Genomic DNA, 24,740 nt, shown 5'->3' on the forward strand with positions numbered 1-24,740 from the left:
TGCTTTAATGTTAAGTCCAGGTGCTCTCACCTCATTTATCCATATTTGGAACAAGGTAATATGGTTTGGAGCTATGTTCTCCTGGCCAAACACATCCTGAGCAGCAGTGAGTAAGCTATTGGTGAGTATGTACCAATGGATAGCACTGTTGATGACCCCTTTCATTGTGGACAGGATATATCAGGACAATTTTCCCTATTGTCAGGTAAATGTCAGTGTTGCAGCTTTTTATTTTTGAAAACATCACTGGAGTTCAGTTCTTTTGTCAATGTTTTGAACCAATGTTGTAATGTACTGGAACAGCTTGACTAAGTGTGCAGTTAGTTCTGGAGTCCAGGTCTTTACACTACATCTGGGATGTCAGGGCCTATAGCCTATGTTGTATCCAATGCCTTAACTTCTTGATATCAATTGGAGTGAATAAAATTGGCTGACGACAGGGTCACTCCCTCCGGACTACACCACTCTGCCACCACTTCTAATGGGTCTGTGGTCTGTACCCAGATATGGTGATTTAAGAGTCTGGGACTTTGGAAGTAAGTACGATTTAGTGAGCAGGCTATGTCTGACTGTGATGGTGAGGACCTTTGGAAGAGATCGAGATGGGCCATCATCTCGGCACTTCGAGCTGAAAGTGGTTGAAAAGGCTTCAGCCGTGTCTCAGCCCGTGTTGGGCTCTGGCATCGATGGGGATGTTTGTGGAGTCTTTTCCACTGGTTAGTTTTTTAATTGTCTGCCACTATTCATCAACTGATAGTGGTTGGACTGCAGAGCTTGGATCTGATCCAATGTTTATGTGATCACTGAGTTCAGTCTATTGCCTGCTGCTTCCATCATTCAGCATGCATGTTGCCTCTAGCTGCAGCCGCACCAGGTCGACATCTTATTTTTAGGTACCCCTGATACTGCTCAGGAGGCATGAGTTTGCATCTGGCTGTGGAAGCTTTGACATTTAAATTCAGTTAATTAAATACATCTGGAACAAAAAGCTGTATCTGTAAATGTGATAATTGAAACTCCTGTAATGTTGTAAAAACCCATCTGGTAAACTGATTTCCTTTAGGAAAGGAAATCTGCCATCCTTACCCTGACTAGCCCATGCACAATTCCAGACCTATTGCAGTGTGGTTAACTCGTAACTGCCCTTTGAAAAGGTTCTGCAAGCTACTCAATTGCATCAAACAGTTACAAAAAATTCCAAAAGAATAAAACTGGATAGGCCAACCATCATTGAGCTAAGCACTGAACATAAAGGTGCACCTGCCCAGTTGACCCTGGAAAGTCCTTCTCACTAACATTTGGGGACTTGTACCAAAATTGGAAGAACTGTGCCACAGGCAAATCAAGCAACAGCCAGACATAGATATACTCACTGAACCATACCTTACTGCCAATGTCCCAGGTTCTTCCATCATGAACTCTATGTATATTCTGTCCCACAGAACCACCAGAGCTGGTGGCAGCATGGTATACAGTTGAGAGAGAGTGACCTTGAGAGCCCTCAACATTGACTCTGGCTCCCATGAAGTCTCATGGCACCAGCTCAAACACTGACAAGGAAATTCCTGATGATTACCACCTACTTCCCTTCCTCAGCTGTTGTATCAGTGTTCCTCTATGTTGAACACCACTCGCAAGTAGAAAGCGAGGACACAGAATGTACACTGGTTGAACTTCAATGACTAGTCCAGTAACCTATCCACAATGCTACAGTGCCCAGGATTGAACAAGGCTTAGGTTTTTCTTCAATTTAAAGTAATAACAGAAATTGCTGGAAAAGCTCAGCAGGTCTGTCAGTATATGTGGAGCGAGAAATATAGTTTAAGTCCAATGTGACTTCTTTGGAACTGCTGGTTTCTTCCAGCACTTTCTGTTTTTATTTCAAATCCTCAGCATCCCCAGTATTTTGTTTTTAAGTTTGTCTTCGGTATTTAGTGTGACAGCATTAATGGTGATTTCATTGGTGAAGGTTGCAATATCATATCCTCTGGAAGAGTCGGGTTTCTCTAACAGCAAGTTTCTAATTTTCACATTTTACTGTGTGTTCGGGTTTGAAAAGCAAGGGAGGCCAGATCGTTCTCTGCTGAGGGGGGGAGGGGGGAAGGGAGAGGAGAGAAGCCAGATGAATCTTTGTGGGGGGGCACTGGGAGGGTGGGGGCAGGGGCAGAGAGGGTCTGCTGCCACTCTGCGGGCGATCGCTGGGGGGAAGGGGGTGTCCACTGCCACTCTGCGGGCGATCGGTGGGGGGAAAGGGGGCAGGGGGGTCGCGATCAGTCTGGGGCGTGGGGGGGGAGGGGGTGGGTGGATGTAGGGGTGGGGCGATGTCTGTGGGGGCCATTGCTCCCGCTTTTTGCTCCCGGGCCGCTTTATCCGCTTTTTGTGGCTCGAGAGCGATGTGACAGGGGCGCGTTTTTTGAATTTTTTTTCACTACGCATGCGCAGTTCAAAGCTCCGATTGGAGCTGCAGTGTTTCGGGCACGATAAGCCCCGCCCACGATTCAGACGCGATTCAGACTCGCGACTTTTTTTTCAGGCTGTGTGTATGGGAGCGCCTGAGAACAGGTTTACAAGTCGGATTTGAATTGCACCCAGATTCAGCACTTAGAATCAAAATGGTAAATTCTCCCCATTGTGTCTATAGCTGCCAGAAGTTGCTGTCAGTTTGCCCAGATAATGGTGAGCATCGACAGTCCAGCCATTATTACTACGGCAAATTGCAGGCCAGTACAAACTAAAGAGCTCAGCTGCTGAGTGCTACAAATGAAAAGTACTCAGAAAAAAATCAGTTTTAGCAGATTCAGTGCTTTAAAAAGCTTATCTGCAGATTGACAGAGTGAGAAGCCTGGTCACAATGAATAGAAACTTATTGCTGTGTTTATTTGCACCACAAATGAATTAAGTTAGTTTCTGATTGATCCCCTGGGAGGTCAAGACAAACCCCAATTTGTTTGGAATGTGTAACTTGATCCTACCTTCTGAGGAATAATTCAATGGTCAGGATTTTCCCCGATATTGGTAAAGGCCCACATCAGGCAGGAAAAGCAATGTTGGAGCCGCTGATGGCAATGGCGGTTTTTCTCCACCAGAGTGTGTGGAACTTTGAAAGAAAACTTCCAGTCACAGGACCTATGATGTATCGCTGGCCTCTGATTTTCCTGCTGCGCCATCAACTCATACACTCCAGGTGCCATTTTTAAAGACCACCCCAATTCTAAGTGCCATGAAAATCACCTGATTCAGTTGTTAATATTTAATATATAACAGTAACAGAATTCCCTGTGCTTATAGTTGCATTTCAATGATAAAACACGGGAAACACCCTTCCAATTTATAGTTATTTTCAAGTTAAGATTAATAAAAATTATTTCAAGTTGAAAATTATTTGGCTCAATGTCTTGGTTCAAATTTGTGTGCAACTTTGGCAGAAAGGCCAAAAGGGTCAGTGTTTAATATTCTCAATCTGTGTTGAGTTTGACCATTTCAATCTGTGTGGTGTCTGAGCTCATTGATCTAGGAGTAGAGAAGGGACTAGAGTTAGAAACAGAAAATAGGAGCAGAAGGAGGCCATTCTGCCATTTGTTATGATCATGGTTGACCATCCAACTCAATAGCCTGATCCTGCCTTCCCTCCGTAACTGCTTCTTGAAAACAAACAATGTTTTGGCCTCAACTACTTTTTCTGCTGGCAAATCCCACAGGCTGACCACACTCTGGGTGAAGAAATTTCTCCTCGTCTGTTTTCAGACTGTGACCCCTGGTTCTGGACACCCCCACCATTGGGGACAACCTTCATGCATCTACCCTGTCTAGTCCTGTTAGAATTTTACAGGTTTCTATGAGATTAACCCCTCATTCTTCTGAACTCTAGTGAATACAATCCTAACCAAGTCGGTCTCTCCTCATACGTCAGTCCTGCCATCCCAGGAATCAGTCTGGTAAATCTTCTTTGTGTTCCGCTGGAGCAAGAACATCCTTCCTCAGATTAGGAGACTAAAACTGCACACACTATTCCAGGTGTAACCTCACCAAGCCCCTATATAATTGCATCAAGACATTCCTGCTCCTGTACTCAAATCCTCTCGCTAAGAAGGCCAACATACCATTTGTCTTTTTTACCGTCTGCTGTACCTGCATGCTTACCTTTAGTGACTGTGTATGAGGACACCCAGGTTTCATTGCTCATTCCCCTCTCCTAATTTATGGCCATTCAGATAGTAATCTGGCTTCCCGTTTTTGCAACCAAAGTGGATAACCTTGCATTTATCCAAATTATACTGCATTTACCATTCATTTTACCCCCTCAGCTTGTCCAAATCGTACTGAAGGATCTCTGCATCCTCGTCACAGCTCACCCTTTCACCCAGCTTTGTGTCATCTGCAAATTTGGAGATATTACATTTAGTTCCCTCATCTAAATCATTAATACATATAATGAATAGCTGTGGAGCTCAGCACTGATCCCTGCGGTACCCCACTAGTCATTGCCTGCCATTTGAAAAAAAGACCCGTTTATTCCTCCTCTTTGACAGAGTTCCTAAATAGAGTTCATGCCCTGGATCACCAACTACTGACCATACTGGTGGGCGATAATAGTTATGGTGTTCCCCCATGATCAAATCGTCTTCCAGCATTCACTACTGAGGGCCATACACAAATAATGGATACTTGGATGAGATATCAAAGGGCACCCACTGTCCATGGAACCATATCCAAGAAGGAGTCATTCCCTCAGGACAAAATGGGAAATAATGTTAATTTCCTGTTATACTGGTAAAAATGATTATCAATATGATAAACACTAAAAATAATAGACTGCCAAAAATAACAAAATAGTAATAACAAACCTATAGAACTTGTTCAATCAAAACTGACTGTAATGATTTGGATGAGAATATAGGAGGCATGGTTAGTAAGTTTGCAGATGACACCAAGATTGGTGGCATAGTGGACAGTGAATAAGGTTATCTCGGATTGCAAAGGGATCTTGATCAATTGGGCCAGTGGACTGACGAATGGCAGATGGAATTTAATTTAGGTAAATGTGAGGTGATGCATTTTGGTAGATTGAACCAGGGCAGGACTTACTCAGTTAATGATAGGGCGTTGGGGAGAGTTACAGAACTGAAAGATCTAGGGATACAGGTTCATGGCTCTTTGAAAGTGGGGTCGCAGGTGGACAGAGTGGTGAAGAAAGCATTTAGCATGCTTGGTTTCATTGGTCAGAGCATTGAATACAGAAGTTGGGACGTCTTGTTGAAGTTGTACAAGACATTGGGAAGACCACACTTGGAATACTGTGTACAGCTCTGGTCACCCTATTATAGAAAGGATATTATTAAACTAGAAAGAGTGCAGAAGAGATTTACTAGGATGCTACCGGGACTTGATGGTTTGAGTTATAAGAAGAGGCTGGATAGACTGAGACTTTTTTCACTGGGGAGTAGAAGGGTGATCTTATAGAGGAATATAAAATAATGAGGGGCATAGATCAGCTAGATAATCAATATCTTTTCCCAAAGGTAGAGGAGTCTAAAACTAGAGGGCATAGTTTTAAGGTGAGGGGAAGAAATACAAAAGAGTCCAGAGGGGCATTTTTCTCACACACAGGGTGGTGAGTGCCTGGAACAAGCTACCTGAGGTAGTAGTAGAGAGGGGTACAATTTTGTCTTTTAAAAAGCGTTTAGACAGTTACATGGGTAAGATGGGTATAGATGGATATGGGCCAAATGCAGGCAATTAGGACTAGCTTAGGAGTTTTAAAAAAAAGGGCAGCATGGACAAGTTGGGCCGAAGGGCCTGTTTCCATGCTATGACGCTCTAGCCCTCTGCTGTGAATTTGAAGGCAAAGGAATCAAAGACCAATAGGCAACAAAAGGGCGGCACAGTGGTTAGCACTGCTGCCTCACAGCACCAGGGACCCAGGTTCAATTCCAGCCTCAGGTCACTGTCTGCGCGGAGTTTGCACATTCTCCCCGTGTTGACGTAGATTTCCTCCGGGTGCTCCGGTTTCCTCTCTGTCTAAAGATGTGCAGGTTAGGTTGATTGGCCATGCTAAATTGACCCAAGTGTCAGGGGATTAGCAGGGTAAATGTATGGGGTTATGGGGATAGGGTCTGGGTGGGATTGTGGTTGGTGCAGACTCGATGGGCCAAATGGCCTGCTTCTGTACTGTAGGGATTCTATGATTTTACAAAATAAATGTATAATTAGAAACATTCATATTAAAAGAATAAGTAACTTCAGATTTTACACATGGCTAAATTGTTAGCACAGCTGTTTTTAAAAGATGATTTTGTTTTGAATCCTTTGCAGGATAGCTACCCCATTAACCATGGACATGTACGCATGGACTGGGAAACAGGCAGTCTTGTACAATGGGATTCTCCTCGTGGGTGTTGGTATAGAATCTATTATTGTTTTTATGACAACAAAACTTCTTTCAAAAAGGTAACTGTGTAATGAAGATTTTTGAAAGTATTTTCATAAATTTTTGAATTTAGATTGATTACAGCCTCCATTTGGTTTTTTTCCTGAATAGATTTGAGGATCGTCTTTTGCTGCTTGGAGGATTTGTTGTCCTTTTCTTTGGCTTCTTTGTTTTGCTGCCATGGGGAGATCAGTACCCTCAAATCCAGTGGACAGGTATGGTTTGATTAATCTTCCAAAAACTGAAGGAACTGGTGGTGTTTTTAAAGTCATTGAGCTATACAGCGCAGAGAGAGGCCCTTTGACCCATCACATCTGTGCCAGCCATCGAGCACCTATACTACCTTTGTTTTCATTGAATTCTTTATTATTTGTGCATATGTAATGTGTATTCGTTGTTATCTTTTGTTTTTAAATGTGCTGACTGTTTAGATTTTTTTGTGAATTTTAATGTTTTTTTGGCTGTAGGCCCAGTAAGGCATTTTGTTAATTGCTGGGAATTTTCAGCAGTGTAAACAGGAAGTTTTGTTTCGCATTATTGTTTGCTTTTGCATCAGTTAATTATCTTCTCGGTAAGTTCAGCTTAAGAATGAAGTCATGTTGCTTTTGAAAATGACTAAGCATTAATAGATTCATGCAACTTGGCACAACATTTGAATTCACAGAAATATGAAGGGGAACTGAGAATAACTTGCCTACCCTATTGCTAAGGAGATCAGCTCGCAGCAGTTATGGTAGTTATTTCATTTGTATGGAAGGAGAAAGTTTCCTGATTTTCAGCTGAATTCTTCACTACTCAATGGTTACTGGTGAGGTGCTCTGATTACCGTTTGGGCACACTGAGTTTAGGACATCTATAAATGCTGAAACAGCCATGGATTATTAATTTGTACAACTTTTTTTGTTAGTACAGATATACTTTCAGCTGCTATCTTGAATTTTTGAATGAACTAGATGAGTAGTCATATGACTATCACTTAAAATGTAATTTAAAATTACTATTCATTTTAATTTGCATCGTAAAATGCACCCGTAATAATGTAAGAGATCTCTGAGGCTGCCCTTTTTGTGATAGGACTTGGAAGTCTGCTTCAAGCCTCAGTTACCTTGGGCATAATGGATTCTAATCTCTTGTGAACACATTTTTTGGGTGTGTGCATAAGAGCTGTAGATTTTTCTGCCTTTGTGAAACTATAGTTCCTATCATGCAGCATGCCAACCAGGCTGATCTACAAAATGGTGGGGGGAAATAAATGTTCATACAATTGAATTTTGAGCTAAAGGCATTTTAGAATACATTTTCTAACATTGCTAGGGTGGGGAACTGATTTGTAATGGGCTGGCAGGCATTGTTTATAAGGCTGAGTCTAGAGTCACTCAGTCAGCCAGTACCAGGCTGCAGTAAATAGCCACCTGTTTAAGTGAAGTTATTTGAGACTTGACATTTGGAAAAACTCTCATGTACACTGTTGCACAAATAACTGTTTTAGCAACCAAAAGAGAAAATGCTGGAAAATCTCAGCAGGTCTGGCAGCATCTGGAGGAAAGGAAAGAAAAGTGTTGACGTTTCGAGTCCAGATGACCCTTTGTCAAAGCTAAAAGGCATAGAAAGTGGGAGATATTTATACTACAGGGTGAGGGAATGAAAGATGAGTCATAGCCATAGAAACCAGGGGAAAAGACTGCTAATGGCAGTCCACAGAGAGAATAAAGGGTGTGAATGGCCAAACGGCAGAGAAGCTAAAATCAGAGGGCAAACTGTGACAGATGAAGATGTTGGGAGGGGGAGGGGGGGGGAATGGATGGGACAGAGGTAAAATTTAGAAAAGGGAAGGGGGATAAAGTAGGGGGTAAGAGTGGGGGGGGAAAGAAAAATGAAGAAAGACAATAAAGAAATAAAAGGTAGAGAACAGTAAAAAAATAAATAAAATAAAATGAAAACAAAGGGGTCGAGGTGGGGTAGAGCTAATCATCTGAAGTTGTTGAATTTGATGTTGAGACCGGAAGTTTGTAAAGTACCTAGTTGGAAGATGAGATGCTGTTCCTCCATTTTGCATTGAGCATCACTCGAACATTGCAGCAGCCCAAGGACAGACATGTGGGCATGGGAACAGGATCATGTGTTAAAATGGCAAGCAACGGGAATGTCAAGGTCCTGACTGCGCACAGACCAAAGGTGCTCAGCAAAGTGATCACCCAGTCTACGGTTGGTCTCTCTGATATAGAGAAGACCACATTGGGATACACCAAATTGAAAGAGGTGCAAGTGAAACGCTGCTTAACCTGGAATGAATGTTTTGGACCTTGGATGGTGAGCATAGAAGAGGTAAAGGGGCAGGTGTTGCACCTTCTGCGATTGCATGGGAAGGTGCCATGAGTGACGGGAGAGGTGTTGGGTATAGTGGAGGAATGGACTAGGTTATCCCGGAGGGAACGGTCTCTGCGGAATGCTGACAGAGGGAGTGAAGGGAAGATGTGTTTGATGTGGCATCACGCTGGAGTTGGCGAAAATGGCAGAGGATTATGCTTTGCATGTGGAGGCTGGTAGGGTGAAATGTGAGAACAAGGTGGACTCACCTTGGGAGGGAGGGGAGGGGGTAAGGGTTGTGGCGCGGGAAATGGACTGCACGCTGTTGAGGGCCCTGTCAACAACTGTAGATGGGAATCCACGATTGAGGAAAAAACCTTAATGTCAACTCTTTTCTCTTCTTACAGATGCTGCCAGACCTGCTGAGATTTTCCAGCATTTTCTCTTTTGGTTTCAGATTCCAGCATCCGCAGTAATTTGCTTTTATCAACTGTTTTATCAAAACTTTTAACTGCAAGAAGAGGAATTTTAAAAAAATTATGCATATTGAATTGGCCATGGTGGAAACTATAAATAAAGCATTTGCACCTTAGAACATGTACCATGGGAAGTAGCCAAAGCTAGGAATCTTATGATGTTAGATGACTTTATTCCATTGCAATGTACAGTAAAATAATACACTGAACACAAAAAATAGAAAGCAATAGTGGGCCATTTGGCCCCTTGAGCCCATTCTACCATTCAGTTAAATCATGGCTGATGATTGTGGCCTTATTCCACTTTCCTGTCTGCACAACCATAACCCTGGACTGCCTTGTCAATCAAAAATCTACCTAACCTAGCCTTGAATATATTCAATGACCCAGCCTCCACTACTCTCTGGGGAAGAGAATTCCATATAATAACCCTCTGGGAGAACAAAATTCTCCTAATTTCAGTCTTAAATTGGATCCCTAATTTTTTTAAGCTGTGTCCTTTAGTTCTAGATGTCCCACAAAGGGAAATAACCTCTCAGCCTCCACCCGTCCAGTTCCCTCAGGATCTTCCATGTTTCAATAAGATCACCTCTGAATCTTCTTCACTGCAAGGGATTGTGCATTTAATTACAAAGAATTTAAAATTATTATTGATAGATCATTAGAATAATTAAAGGTTCACTACCTTCGAGAAGAGAATTTTGTCGATGGACACTTTGTAAAATTTCAGCTCTTGGTCAGAGGAAATCCGCACTTTTGATGTTTTACGTTAGGTTGTAAAGGTGTCATCCTAATAACTGAAAGAAGTGGTACGCAAACAGTATTACAAATATTAATTCTGTGATTCGTGTTACATCTAGTGTCAGTAAGATGTGGAATATTTTTACCTTCTGTCAGTCATGTAATGATAGATATTCCTTTGGGAACCATATTTGTATGTGGCTGCTGTAAAGCCTAAATACAAAAAGTTTGTTCCAGCTCCTAGATTATTCATGACCAATACCATGGGAGATGTACCAAATAAACAAAATAACTGTTAAATCAGAGAGATTACAATTCAGAACGTTGACATATTATTTTGGACTATAAACATCTCAGGAGTTTAAAAGGTTTGCTGCGATATTTCTGGCTTCCCTTTGTGTGTTTGTTCATTAGCACATCTGCATTTGAAATATTGATTACGTGGGCAACGATATTAGTCAGATTCAATAAATAATGGATATAAAATACTGGCAGTATGTTATGAAGCAGTGATTCATTGAGCATGTCTGATAGAGTCCAATTCTGTATTGAAGCTAATGTAGTTTATAAATGTTAACACAGTAAAGACTATCTGATTCCTTTTAACTGGTACTGTGAGCTGATGATGGTATATTACTTGCATTTATACAGTGTTTTTCATATCCAAATAATAAAAGTTACACAGAGTGTGTAATGTCAGCTCCCATGTATTTTCTCTCACCCCTCCCATCACCACCAGTCACGCAGCACATTGATGGATTAAGTTGTTATTTTAAATAAAAAATGCAAATACTGTGTTTTTGGTGAGAATGATAGGATTTGGATAATAATTATGGTCTGCAGCGATAACCTAAAACAGTCAACCCCCAAACCTTTTCCTGATGTTAATGGAGAGAAAATCTGAAGCTATGCCAGTGCCACCATTTTCCACAGATATGAGCTGCAGCATAACTTAATTTTCTAGGGTAAACATTATTCAGCAAAAGTATAAATATATTCACTTCCTTATCTGTCACTGTTTCTGTCCTTGAAGGAGCTTAGACATTAGTAGAACTGACTGAATTAATGGTTTCAGACTTGTACAATTAAAGTTGAAATATCAAAAAAAAACTTTTGAAACTTGCAAGAATATATGTTATGCTTCAGACTATTAAATAACGTGGGTGATTTTTGTTTACAATAATTATGGATTAAAGGTAAGCAGGAATTTTGTAGTGGGTTCTATTTGCCAGCAATATCAATCCCACCATTTTAGAGTCCCTTGATCTTTTTTGATTATTGTGCAAAATGTTAGGCTGTGAAAATGGACGATATATGATGGCACTGCTGTCTTATCACCATTGCTGGGCAACTGGATGGGCCCTGGCTCAGCAGATCCATGATGGGTTGCTTTGCAGGATGCACCTCTGGCCTGCCAGGGGAGTCACCGCTATTCCATTCCAGTGTGTAAAAAATCCAGATGCTGTGAAGAGCGCCCTCAACTGGCACTTTGTCAAAATTGGCTACCTGCCATTAGCGAATGGGTGAGTAACTGTCACTTCCCAAAAGCCACCTCCCTGATAATAGCATGTAGGCAGGAACACAGCAGCAGACCAATATGCCTGCCAGTAGCAAGAAATTGCCAGCACATCCAGGATGAAAATCATGCCTTTAATCTCCTTTAATTAAACTTCACTGAAAAGAAAGTTAAGCTGAGTCAGAATCGTATTTACATTTTTTTTAGTAACATTGTACATAATATTAAAAAGGAAAGCTTCAGAAAAATGCCTGAGAAATTACAAGATAGGCCACACAAGCATAGGATTTTTAAAAAATCTGAACATAATAGACAATGGGTTGCACCAACTACACTCCAGGCTTGGCTACATAAGAAAACCACTGGTGACAGTTTAAGTGATGTACTTACTAACTTTAATTATTTTTCAAGTTAAGCTCACATTGCATTTTGCATACAGAATGATAGCCAAATGTAATTCTACTTAAGGTGAAGTCCAAAGGATGGAGGATTTTGGATCAGGATGCTCAGATAGAATTCAGTGACCATTTTAAAATCCATACATTTGATCCTTATTTTTATGTAGTACTTTGTTTTTCTATTTAACATAAAATAATCTGGAAATTTGAGATGAGGAGCATAGAGATTATCTGTAGTACAGACTGAGTAGCTAGGAGATGAAAAACTTAAGTGCTGCAGCACCATTATTGGCAGAAATGTGTCATTACAAGTGCACACGGGTTGTTTTATAAAGATAAACCTAGTAACTTATAATGGAGAAAAATGCTGGATTGTGCATCAGTTGTAAGGTACTTGAATGTGCTATTACTTTTATTTGTGTTCTTTTTCCTTGAAGCAGCTAATGGAAGATTCAACTCTTGTGCATTAAAAAGAAATAACAATTATTTTTTCTATCATTGACAGGGATTAAGAATGCTTCCAACTACTCTTCTGTTGAAATAAAGTACAATGAATCATCCATTGTTACTTGGAATTTATTCATGCAACCTTCGCTCAGTCTGAGTGCTGAGAGAACAGGTTGTCCTGTGGAGCAAGTGTGGTGTCAGTATACTCCCATCATCCATCTAACTCAGTACATCCTTTCTGCTGTCCTGATTGGAATGGGATACCCAGTTTGTAATGTTATATCTTATACATTGTATTCAAAAATTATTGGACCAAAGCCCCAGGTAAGAGATGCTTAATTATAATAAAATGTCAAAAGACCTGTTTAATAAGATCAGAAGCATGAAGAGATTCAATAGCATACTGTGTTTCAGCAACTGCATGGCGGTTATTTGTATTATCACTTTTTTGTTTTGTGATTGTAGCTTTGATCCTTCAGTTTCCCACGAATGTTCTTCCATTTTAATTTGGTGTAATCCAAGACCATAATTAGGGCAAATACTTTGGTGTGACAAACACTTGCAATTTTCAGATTCCACACTTCACTGGCACTTTAATTGTAACCAATAACATATCTTTAAAGGGTGGTATTCTGTCTTCTTTCAACCAAATAACATTGAAGTAGTTTCCAGTTGATTACTGTACTGGCAAGTGTGCAACTTGACTCAACATTTTTAAAGTTAGAATCTAAATTAAAGTCTGAGTGAGCAAAATCAAATCAATGTAATATAGAGGCAGAGGTTTACAGCATGGAAACAGGTCCTTCGGCCCAACTTGTCCATGGCACCCAGTTTTTAACCATTAAGCTAGTCCCACATTTGGCCCATACCCATTTTACCCATGTAACTGTCTAAACGCTTTTTAAAAGACAAAATTGTACCCGCCTCTACTACTGCCTCTGGCAGCTTGTTCCAGACAATCACCACCCTCTGTGAAAAAATTGCCCCTCTGGATCCTATTGTATCTCTCCCCTCTCACCTTAAACCTAATTATGGTCTTGGATTACACCAACCTCTAGTTTTCGACTTCCCTACCTTTGAGAAAAGATGTTGATTATCTACCTCATCTATGCCCCTCATTATTTTATAGACCTCTAAGATCACCCCTAAACCTCCTCCGCTCCAGGGAAAAAAAGTTCCAGTCTATCCAGTCTCTCCTTATAACTCAAACCATCAAGTCCCAGTAGCATCCTAGTATATCTTTTCTGCACTCTTTCTAGTTTAATATCCTTTCTCTACTAAGATGACCAGAACTGTGCATAGTATTCCAAGTGTGGCCTTACTAATGTCTTGTACAACAACAAGACGTCCCAACTCCTGTATTCAATGTTCTGACCAATGAAACCAAGCATGCCGAATGCCTTCTTCACCACCCTGTCCACCTGTGACTCCACTTTCAAGGAGCTATGAACATGTAACCCTAGATCTCTTTGTTCTAAAACTCTCCCCAACACCCTACCATAACTGAGTAGGTCCTGCTCCGATTCGATCTACCAAAATGAATCAACTCATTTATCTAAATTAAACCCCATCTGCCATTCATCGGCCCACTGGCTCAATTGATCAAGATCCTATTGCAGTCCTAGATAACCTTCACTGTCCACTATGCCACAAATCTTGGTATCATCGGCAACCTTACTAACCATGTTCCATAAATTCTCATCCAAATCATTAATATCGATAACAAATTACAGAATACACAGCACTGAACACTGCTGGTCACAGGCCTCCATTTTGAAAAACAACCCTTTACAACCACCCTGTCTTCCAATTGGCTACCTCACTTTGGATCCTGTGAGATTTAACCTTTTGCAACAACCTACCATGCAGTACCTTGTCAAAGGCCTTGCTAAAGTCCATGTCGACAACGTCAACTGCACTGCCCCCATCTACCTTCTTGGAGACCCCTTCAAAAAACTCAATCAAATTTGTGAGACATGATTTTCCACTCACAAAACTATGCTGACCATCCCTAATCAGTCCATGCTTCTCTAAATGCTTGTAGATCCTGTCTCTCAGAATTCCTTCTAGCAACTTACCCACTACAGAGGTTAGGCTCACCGGTCTGTAGTTCCCAGGCTTTTCCCTGCAGTCCTTCTTAAACAAAGGCACAACATTTGCTACCCTCCAATCTTCAGGCATTTCACCTGTAGATGATTCAAATATTTCTGCTAGGGGACCTGCAATTTCCTCCCTAGCCTCCCACAACATCCCGGGGATTTATCTACCTCAATGTGCTTTAAGACTTCTAGCATCTCCTCTGTAATATGTATACTCCTTAAGACATCACAATTTATTTCCCCAAGTTCCCTAACATCCATGCCTTTCTCAACAGTAAATACCGATGAGAAATATTCATTTAGGATCTCACCCATCTCTTGTGGATCCGCACATAGATGACCTGGTTTTAAGATTATCTGGTTTTAAGATTACTCTGCTCACCAATATTTCATAGACTAAAACAGTGGAACTGATGGCCTATTGTCAGACCAACTCTTACAGGAACCAGATGGAAATTTCCCTCATTTGCTAGCCCGCAGAGGGAGACAGACCACTCAAACTCAAAAAAACGTGGGAACAAACAAACTGGGTTTGATCCAAATCCTGGAAGAAAATGTCCCTTTCACTTTAAAGTCAGTTTTCTTAGCTGTACTGCTGTATTGTTTATATATTACAATAGAAATCAAAACTAATGCACCAGTGGAGTGATAGAATTTATTGATCCAAATCTCAGGGCCAAGTTTATATAACTGTGCGTGACAACTACCTCGTCTTCTCTGGTGGTGAAATGTAGGTATGGAATGACACCATGGAACAAAAAGAAGAAATTGTACTGTAGCATTATAGATTATTTGATGTCTACAACAGCCACCCCCATAGGTGTCTTCCTGATCTCAGCCAGGATCTTAGGAGTTAAATTGATATGCTTTTAGAATTTAGATGTCAGAGATAACTTTACACGGAGTGACTAGGATGGGAACATGAAACTTATTGTAACAGTGTGTTTTATAATCAATTTTCACTTCCAACAGTGTACCTATATCTTTATTTTGGGCTAAACAGCAACAGCACATAACAAATGCTTCAGCTGAAAAAGAAACTCTCATCTTGCCCAACTGCGCAAAACAGGCATTTCTCCCTCCCCCAGCAAGACACATCCCTCTATTGCTATGAAAACTGCAAATTTGCCTCTTAAATGACATGGCTTCATACGTAGTTGGCAAAGATACTTAACATTAAGAACGGTGTGTTTAACCTCATTACCACTGATCAGTAATTCTTCCTATCCTGTGACCACTCTTATAGCTAGTTTAGAACTAGATGGATGGGGGCAAGGTAGAATTTTGGAAACAGATTTTGTTGTTACTTAAATATTTGATTTCCTTGAGTAGAGTGCATGACATCTAACTTTCTCATTTTTAACCTCTTAGGGTGTTTATATGGGCTGGTTAACAGCCTCTGGAAGTGGAGCACGCACACTTGGACCAGTGTTTGTTAGCCAAATTTACACTCGTTATGGACCTCGATGGACATTTGGCCCCATTTGTGGGATAGTGATGGCTGCTATAATATTAATAGGTGTGATGTACAAGAGACTCATAGGATTCTTAATCCAGTATCAGAGAGTGCAGTAATGATGGGCTAAAAAAAATATAGTCTTGAAACCAAATGATAAAACCGAACTAATTTGCACTTTATATCTTGTATTGACACTGCTGTAAATTAAATGGTACAGAGAAACGACTGTCATTCTGTTTTATATCTTGATGTAACCTGACTTTGTTTTTATGTACTATAGTTTAATTAGTAGGTTAATAGTTTTTACACAAACTGATGTACCATAAGAGGAGATTTTCAAGTGATTGTTTATATAAAACTATTTTAAGAATGATAACTATTTCAGTTTTGAATGAAATGGGTCAATTCTGTCTGCATAACACCCCACTTCATGCCACGTTATCTACACCTGCAACAAAATTTATCATACTAAAGCTTAATAGAGGCATTAAAAGGAAATATTGTGATTGGCACATATTTACCTCTGGGTTAAGGTACATTTCATTTGTACGCATTTTGGTGAATAACTCAAACTCTCTAAAAGCACCTTCTGCCAGTCTCAAAAAACTTAATTTTAATAGACACAAAGTGCCCTCTGAAACCACTGACACCCGTCGGTTTACAACTTAAACCATGAGCCATATAGGTAATTGCAAGGCATCAGTGAATGAAAATCTTATGTAATTGCAAACTCTTCCAATAATGCTTAGCAGCAAATAAACTTAGAACTGAATGCTTGCAGAACTCTATCACAAGGATGGAGGAGATTCTCTGCTGCTATGGATACTGGGTAAAAATATCTCCATTACACAGAAGCTAGAAATTAACAATCCAGGGAGAGAAAGGAATCACAAATCCAAATAGAAAGATAACTGAAATCACATCCTTCCAGAATTAGGCACAGTGCCAGGTGAAGGTGAAAAGAAGGAATGTTGCAGGAAATGATACCATGCTAGGATATTTGGCCCAGTCAACTATACATACAATAGCTATTCTGAAATCAAGGACATGTGATAACAGATACAAGTCCTGCAGCCGCACCTGATTAACAAGTTTCACTACATTATGCACAGTCATATTTACAAGCATCTGGAAAAATGGAGGCATATAGTGGTGTGGAGCTTCTGCTAGTTTGGGCTGGATTTATCAGGTTAGTGTAGCTGAAATCAGCCAAAACAGCAAATTTGAAAAGCAAGAATTAATTGAGTTGCCTAATATTTAACGCCTGTTTAAAAAACCATTGTGCAGGAAGCTTCCTCGCCCAAAAGACTGGCTGCAACCCAGATTGAAATTATATGCATGGCAAATTCCTACCTGCCAATTATGCCCATTCAAGGATACTCCTCAGTTTATTTTGGCACTCAGGAATTACTAGGCATGATTTTAAAAATATCTAATTTACTAAAAACTCAATTAGCATACACTAATAAAACTAGATGTGTTTTTGTTTGTAATTTTCAGGTTTAAGATCAGGTTACAAATGGGAGTTTAGAAACTTACTGAAAATACTTGAAACTACAGTAATATGTCCTATATGGAGAGGAAATACTCTGTCATCTCAATTAACACAACCTAATTCGGAAGCAGACAGTGTTAGATTCAAACTGTTGAAAATTTCTATTCAACGTCAGATGCTTTCTTTCTTATTGGCCTCCAAATTGGCATTTGGTTTCCTTGCTCCTGCTTTTGCCATTTTCCTGTCTACATTTACCCTAGACATTTTCTTCATTAATTTTTATTAACTAAGATTGTCTTCCAGCCTTTCAATTTCTGCTTCATTTGAACATTTTAAAATGTTACACATCTATTTAGTTAATTTAATTTTAAATGCATTATATCATTAGTGTAGCCTCCTATATTAGGTAGCTGCTACTATTTATAATTTTAGGTCTGCTGTAGATAACTTCCTTGGCTCACTAGCAGTTTTACATATATAGTCTGAATCTACCTGATGGTATATTGGACAAAAGTAACACTATGATCTGTACTGGATATTTGTGGGTATTGCACATGTCTCTTCAATCTCTTTGAATGTGAACCACAGAAATATGTGGGGAAATAAAATGAAAATGCTGCAGAGGCTGAAAGTCTTAAATAAAAACAGTGATGGTAGTTCATCAATCTGATGAACTCTTCCTCTCCACAAATGCTGTTAGTTGTTGCTTTTAATTTTGGTGAAACAAGGCCAGATACAATTAAGTGTGCTTCATTTCACAGCAAGGTGAGCATACGGAACAGCCATTATGATTGAATTTAAGAAGCCCCATTTATAGAAGTTAATTGTGTATAGAAAACAAAATTTGGAAAAACTGCTGATACCTTAATCATTGGCTGACTGAAACTGGTTTTTAAAGTATCCTCTAGCACTTCTAATATATTCCCTTCCATGGAAGTTAACTTTTCCCAAAAAACTCTTTTTAAACCTTCCCAACTGTATATGTTTTGATAATCACTATTCATAACTAGAAAGGGGAAATGGAGACAAATGCAATAGATGACGGATTTTATTGTTCTGACAGTTACAAATAGAAAGCATCAATGCCACTTACCATTTTAAAGGGCAGCATGGTGGCAGTGGTTAGCATTGCTGCATCAGTGCCACAGATCTGGGTTCGATTCCCAGCTTGGGTCACTGTGTGTGTGTGGAATCTGCATGTTCTCCGTGTCTGCGTGGGTTTCCTCCAAGTGCTCCGGTTTCCTTCCACAGTCTGAAAGACCTGCTGGTTAGGTGCATTAGCTATGCTAAATTCACCCTCAATGTGACTGAACAGGCGCCGGAGTACGGCGACGAGGGGATTTTCATAGCAACTTCATTCCAGTGCTATGGTAAGCCTATTTGTGACACTAATAAATACACTCTAATTATCTTTCAGCTTAGCCTCTCTATTGAAATAAATTGTATGGTTCGGAATACCCAACAGTATTATTTTTTCAAATTGTGTGTAAAAAGTCAAAACACCCTGAAATGTGACAGGTCTGCCTAAAGGAAGGGGAGTTGAGAAAGTAAACTAGAATAAGAGCACCAAAATACAAAGCAATTATTGTATTAAAATAGTCAACTATATACAACAGAAAATATGATACAAATATGTTACACACAATTCACAGTTTGCAAGGAAAATATGGGCCAGTCTAGACTCCAGTTCCCACAACGGAATTTCTGTACACATTTCTGCCTTCCTTCCACACCAATTATGACCAATACCACACAAAACAGAAACAATTTATGCTATGTCAGCAATTCAATTTCAGCTGATCATTGCTTCTCAGCTACAGACCAAGCAAGGTAGGACCCCAGAGATCAATAACAAATTAGCAAACATTTAATATTTAATGCTTTTTTTAAAATTCAAAAGTATAAGTCAGAAGTACTGTGGTCAATTTTCTTAACATGCTATGCACATTAACAAAATATCAAAACATATCAGGCTGGATCCTTCAACAGTTTGAGGGAAGCAAAACAGAAACCAAGTGGTTGGCTGGCTACTGCCTCCATCGTCTCAGCCCATCCAATCAAGTGTTGGATGGCCAAATAGTGACCATCTGGCAGCTAACTAGAAGTGCAAAGGGGGGAGCTCTATGCCCAAGTTGAAGTCTGAGCCAGGACGTCATGTGGTCGGGGGTTATGCTGTTTACAGGAAGTTGATTGTGACTATAAATTTAAAGGCCCCCCCCCATCCCCGATTGTTATGATGGCAGGCTCCAAAAAGTTAAAAATTAGTTTATAAACATATTGACACTGCCACTTTCACTAGCAGAATCTGTTGTATTGAGCCCTGGTCATGGTGGCAAGCTTCTTCTTATTCCTTTCCACCACCTTATCATAGTTGCTATAAAATGCTCACGTCTGATGCCCAAAAGATGCAGTGGGCAATGAAAAATGGCAGATAATTGGGTTGCTAACAAGCTGTTGAGCTTGAAATTATTTCAAAATGGCTGGCAGACTGTTGCTTTCCACACCCGCTTGCCTTCTGTAATTTTGGACACTGGCATGATGGTATTGTATTGCTGACCTAAATCAGTACACCCTATAATCAGTGCACCCTATTTTACATTTGTGTAGGGAGATTTGCAGTTTCAAGATTATCAATTTGTACAAGTGTGTTTTTAAAAAATCCAGAATAAATGAGGTATTTCATGTACAGGACATTAAGTGAATTTCCCAGTTACATTTTGGGAGAAGAAAGAAGTGTTCTACTAACAATGGATGAAAATGTAAAGCCAACATGTCACAAGTAGATAATTGCTAAAATGGTTGTAATCAGAATGCATCCACTACAGAAGTATATAAAATGTCTATATAAAATTATGTCTTACAAAAACAAAGTTCATTTACAAGTTTTTTTTATATATAATTTGTATAAATCCCTTTTATACATAAAGCAGATAAATACAACTTAACTCTGCCATTTCAACTGTTTTAACACTACATTAATGTTCACTCAAAAATACATTTTTAAATGAGCAATAGAAAAAATAAAAATCTTTCATTTACATTAACATGCATTACAAAATATACAAAATATTTACAATACTGGGTTCAATATTTACACATTGCTACATCAAAACATGTTAGCTTTGTTTTATAACAATTTCCAGTTTGAACTTGATTATTGTTACAACGCAAGCTTCAAACTACTTTTAGAAAAGGGAAAAAGGAAGTATATCAACTTCTCTCTGGAAAGCATCATTATGCAGAATACCAGAAGAAAATGTTGCCAAATTTCTGACTTCACATTACAGATGAGTTTACTTCACTGAATTCTATGTTGGTTTGCCAGCAATCCTAGGATTGAAGAGAGGCACTGCAGCTTCTCCTTCACATGGTCAGGAATCTTCTCATTTTGTCCATACCTATCAAAACAAACATTTTCATTTTTCATGGAGATGAGGAAGTGGCCATTCCTATACAAAATCATCATTATTTGCTTTTAGAAACAAGTAAAAAACAGTAGGCATTCTGTAATAACATCTTCAACAAAGGAGCCAAGTGTAGAGATGACAACAAGACAGAATATGTAGGAGTTTCTAATAGTACAAAGATGGGATATGCAGCAATGTGTTCCAATGGGAATATGCAAGAGCAATAATTAGTTTATAGGCAGATGAGTGCAGCATAACAAAACTGTAAATATGAAATACAACCAGAAATGAAGAGTACACATCCAAAACAAAACCTCTTTTCATTGATAATTAGAATTCTAGCAGACTTGTTTAACTTGGATTTAAAATTCTAAATAGAAAATTTTCAATCTACATTTTCCTCCCAGCGCTTTATACAAATGTCAAGAATTTTGCCATTTAGCACAGCAGAATTTAAAGTTTCTGAAAAATTCTGAGTTAGAATTATTCTGTCCACCGTGTATAACAATTCTGTTTACAGTTAGTCACTAAGATTTCTCTTTCCCTAGTTCTTTACATTATAAAACTTTGAATCTCTATTCATTTAAAGCTGAGTTTTCAGCAGCTTTATGATCACTTGCAGACTGAATATTTAGGACTCTGCTGCAGTGATTTCACACAAATCCCCCTTTGGAAACATTTTCAAGATGGCAACTGGATTTCTTTGAAGAGAATGCCTTGAGTATTCCAAATATGTACCTCACGAAAGACATGAGACCTTTATGAATATTAAAATTCCCAGTTGATTTTTGTTACTTTATAACAGCTAGCCCATACACAGGGGAACTGTTACTGTAATTTCTGAAGTGGTGTAAAAAACAGAGATCAGGAAATAAATATATCAGTATTTTATCATGTGTTATTTAAATCCAGTTAGTTATCACGTTGAGGGAGCATCTCAGCAGGTAATTGGATAAATATATATGAGTGAAGTTTTGGTCTACATCGGTTTTTGTAATATGGGTTAGATAGAACAGCATTCCATATAAATGAACTTGTATTGAACAACAGTGGCATGTAGAACAATATATTTTTAAAAATTACCTGACTGCTTGGCCCTGAGGAGATGTGTAAACAACAGATGCGACTCCAGCTTGCACCAGGAGCTGGGAACCATCATTAAACTGAACCCAGACTTCACCACTGATTAGCTATCAAACAGTAATAAACATTATTTGTAGCTTAACCTCTTTATTTCATCAATTGCATCAAAATTCAGTGTCTTAATTGAAACTCTTGACTTTGGTTTCAAACCAAAATCATCTTTGATACTTGGCATTAAAATACACATTTCTCTCTTCTGAGTGTGTGAATATCAAAAAGAAAGATGGGCTGAAAACAAGAGTACTTTGAAAAATATTTTTAAATATAGTATCACCTTCTGTTTTAATACAAAACCTTTCTACTGGTTTAATTATTCTCCCAAGGCACCAGTCAGTATAGTCATTCTTATCCCTTAGGGACAGTCAGTAGCGTAGTGGTACTGTCACTAGACTAGTAACCTAGAGACCCAGGGTAATGCTCAGCGGTCCTGGGTTCAAACCCCACCATGGCAGATGGTGAAATTTGAATTCAATAAAAATCTGGAACTGAAAGTTTAATGATGATCATGAATCGATTGTCATAAAAACCCATCTGCAGTTACACTCGTTTAACAGAGGTAATAATGGTTACAAAACCAGGAGTACTAATTCATATATACAATTCAACCATGATTGATCTAATTGTAGAACAAGTTTGAATTCATAAAATCAGAGCAACTTTTCTTTTTCCCAATGTTTGTTGGCCATCACTAATTACTCTTGAACTGAGTGGCTTACTAGGCTATTTCAGAGTATAGTTAAGAGTCAACGTGGATCTGTAGTCACATGTAGGCCATACCAGGTAAGAATAGCAGATTTTCTTCCCTAAAGGTCACTAGCAAACTACTTGGGTATTTATGACAATGATAATTTCATGGTCATCAATAATGAGACTAGCTTTCAATTCCAGATTTTACAGTGAATTTAAATTCCACCAGCTGCTGTGGGGGGATTTGAACATGTGCCTCCAGGACATTAGCTTGGGATTACTAGTTCAATTACATTAACACAACATCACCTTCCCCTTCTCCAAACTTAAGGCATAGGAAGGCATTCATCACAACATTCCTGTGACTCTAAAGAGCAAACATGCTTAGTCCCAGATCCTCGTGTTTCATCTGCAACCTTGGTGCATTCCTTATTCTCAAGTATCTGTCCAATTCACTTTTAAATTATGATCTACTATTCTTGTTTGTATGAAACAGAAAATGCCCATTCTTACCAACGGGGACCACCAACTTCTTTAAGGTCATAAGTACAATGCAGAAATGGGAAACAGGATAGGATTAGATTTTCTGTTACTTTCCTCCAGGCCTAGATTTATTAACATGATCAATGCATATTCAGAATTAGGAATATTAGGGTTCACAGTTAGGGAGATATGAAAGCAGTTTTATTTTCCTATAGGAGGAAGCAAATCAGTGTTTTTTTTTAGAAAAGGGAGAAGAGGGAGCCAGCAATTGAATAATCAAATTTGCACCTTGGATGGATCAGATTTGAAAGCCCAATAATCTTAAACTTGCATAATTGCTGGTTTTATTTTCTTCAGCTCTCTCATTTTAACTCAAATTCTCAATATAATGAAATTGGCATAAAATTAAACTGAAGGTCACACCTTCACTTTTAGAGAATTTGGCTTTTCAGAGGAAGTCCTGCTACTTCAGAGTGGCACTGAGCCATATTATAGAATTCTATTAGCCTAACAATTACCAAATCATTTGAGATGGGCATAATTGTAAAAGGTACATCATAGTATTTTGAGATGAATGAATGATAATACATACCTGGGAAGCCCAGCCAACATTGGGTACAAATACAGATTTCAGCACCTGTCCTGGACTTGGAGATACTACAGTCTGTGCAGAAGGTGCAGATTTATTTTTAACAACAGTGGCAGTTGTTAAATTAGAACTTTCACATGAACAAATCTGCAAGGACAGAATAAGCAACAAAGTGCATGTTATTCCAATTTGAAAATAGCATTCCTTTTGCAACTAAGTATATACAATGGTGTACACAGTATATGAAAAGAATAGATACTCAAGCACTTATAGAACTGTACCACACAGCATGAAGCAGCAGCTTCTCAAGAGGCAGACAGAAAATTCAAGTTTAATTATTGAAAGTAGCAATTATAATTAAAGGAATCTGCAGTAGACGGACTTCACACATACCATAAGTTTTCAAATCTCAGATCTACAGCCATAACTGAGAGCTGGGATTTGATATCAATTACAGAGACATGGCTGCAGGAAGACAGATTGGGAGCTGAATATTGAAGGGTACAAGAGATTTAGGAAGGACAGGAAGCGAGAAAAAGGTGGAATGTTCATTAATAATGGTATTAGCACAATAGAATAGGATGACCCCAGTTCAGGAAACCTGGATGTGGAAACAGTTTGGGTAGAAATGAGAAGTGGTAAAGGCAAGAAGCTACGTGTGGAATTTGTGTACAGGCCCCCTAATAATAACCACAAGGAAGTGTGGAGCAAAAGGGAAAAAAAAAGGGAGGTTGTCAGAAAGACAGTGATAGTCATGGGAGATTTTAATTTATATATAGACTGGAAAAGTCAGATGGGCAAAGGTGGATTAGATAAGGAGTTCAAAGAATGTTTTGGGATAGTTCATTAGAACATCAGGTTTTGGAGCTAACCAGATAGCAAGCTATACTAGACCTGGTATTGTGCAACAAGATGGTATTAATAGTCTCATAGTGAAGACACCCCTAGATAGGAGCAATCATAATATTACCTCACAAATGTGAGGTAATGCATTTTGGAAGGTCTAATACAGATAGGAAATATACAGTAAATAGCAGAACCCTTAAGAGTATTGATAGGCAAAGCG

General features: G+C 39.1%; 2 protein-coding genes across 5 annotated transcripts in view; one reads left to right on the plus strand and one right to left on the minus strand.

Moving 5' to 3' along the window:
- mfsd8 (major facilitator superfamily domain containing 8) overlaps positions 1-17,613 on the plus strand; it is a 185,964-nt gene extending 168,351 nt beyond the window's left edge. For all 3 annotated transcript variants that reach the window (XM_078211125.1, XM_078211108.1, XM_078211118.1), the window contains 4 exons: positions 6,313-6,447; positions 6,539-6,642; positions 12,371-12,636; positions 15,783-17,613. In XM_078211125.1, the coding sequence (XP_078067251.1) occupies positions 6,313-6,447; positions 6,539-6,642; positions 12,371-12,636; positions 15,783-15,986 (709 nt within the window). In that variant the 3' untranslated portion in view covers positions 15,987-17,613. The remainder of the gene's footprint in view (positions 1-6,312; positions 6,448-6,538; positions 6,643-12,370; positions 12,637-15,782) is intronic.
- A 1,325-nt stretch (positions 17,614-18,938) lies between these two features.
- plk4 (polo-like kinase 4 (Drosophila)) overlaps positions 18,939-24,740 on the minus strand; it is a 50,472-nt gene continuing 44,670 nt past the window's right edge. For both annotated transcript variants that reach the window (XM_078201539.1, XM_078201127.1), the window contains exons 14-16: positions 23,678-23,821; positions 21,856-21,962; positions 18,939-20,763 (exon numbers count right to left, since the gene is read on the minus strand). In XM_078201539.1, coding sequence (XP_078057665.1) covers positions 20,664-20,763; positions 21,856-21,962; positions 23,678-23,821 — 351 coding nt within the window. In that variant the 3' untranslated portion in view covers positions 18,939-20,663. The remainder of the gene's footprint in view (positions 20,764-21,855; positions 21,963-23,677; positions 23,822-24,740) is intronic.

The sequence above is a fragment of the Mustelus asterias genome, chromosome 1 (genome assembly GCF_964213995.1).
Source record: "Mustelus asterias chromosome 1, sMusAst1.hap1.1, whole genome shotgun sequence".
Taxonomy (NCBI): domain Eukaryota; kingdom Metazoa; phylum Chordata; class Chondrichthyes; order Carcharhiniformes; family Triakidae; genus Mustelus; species Mustelus asterias.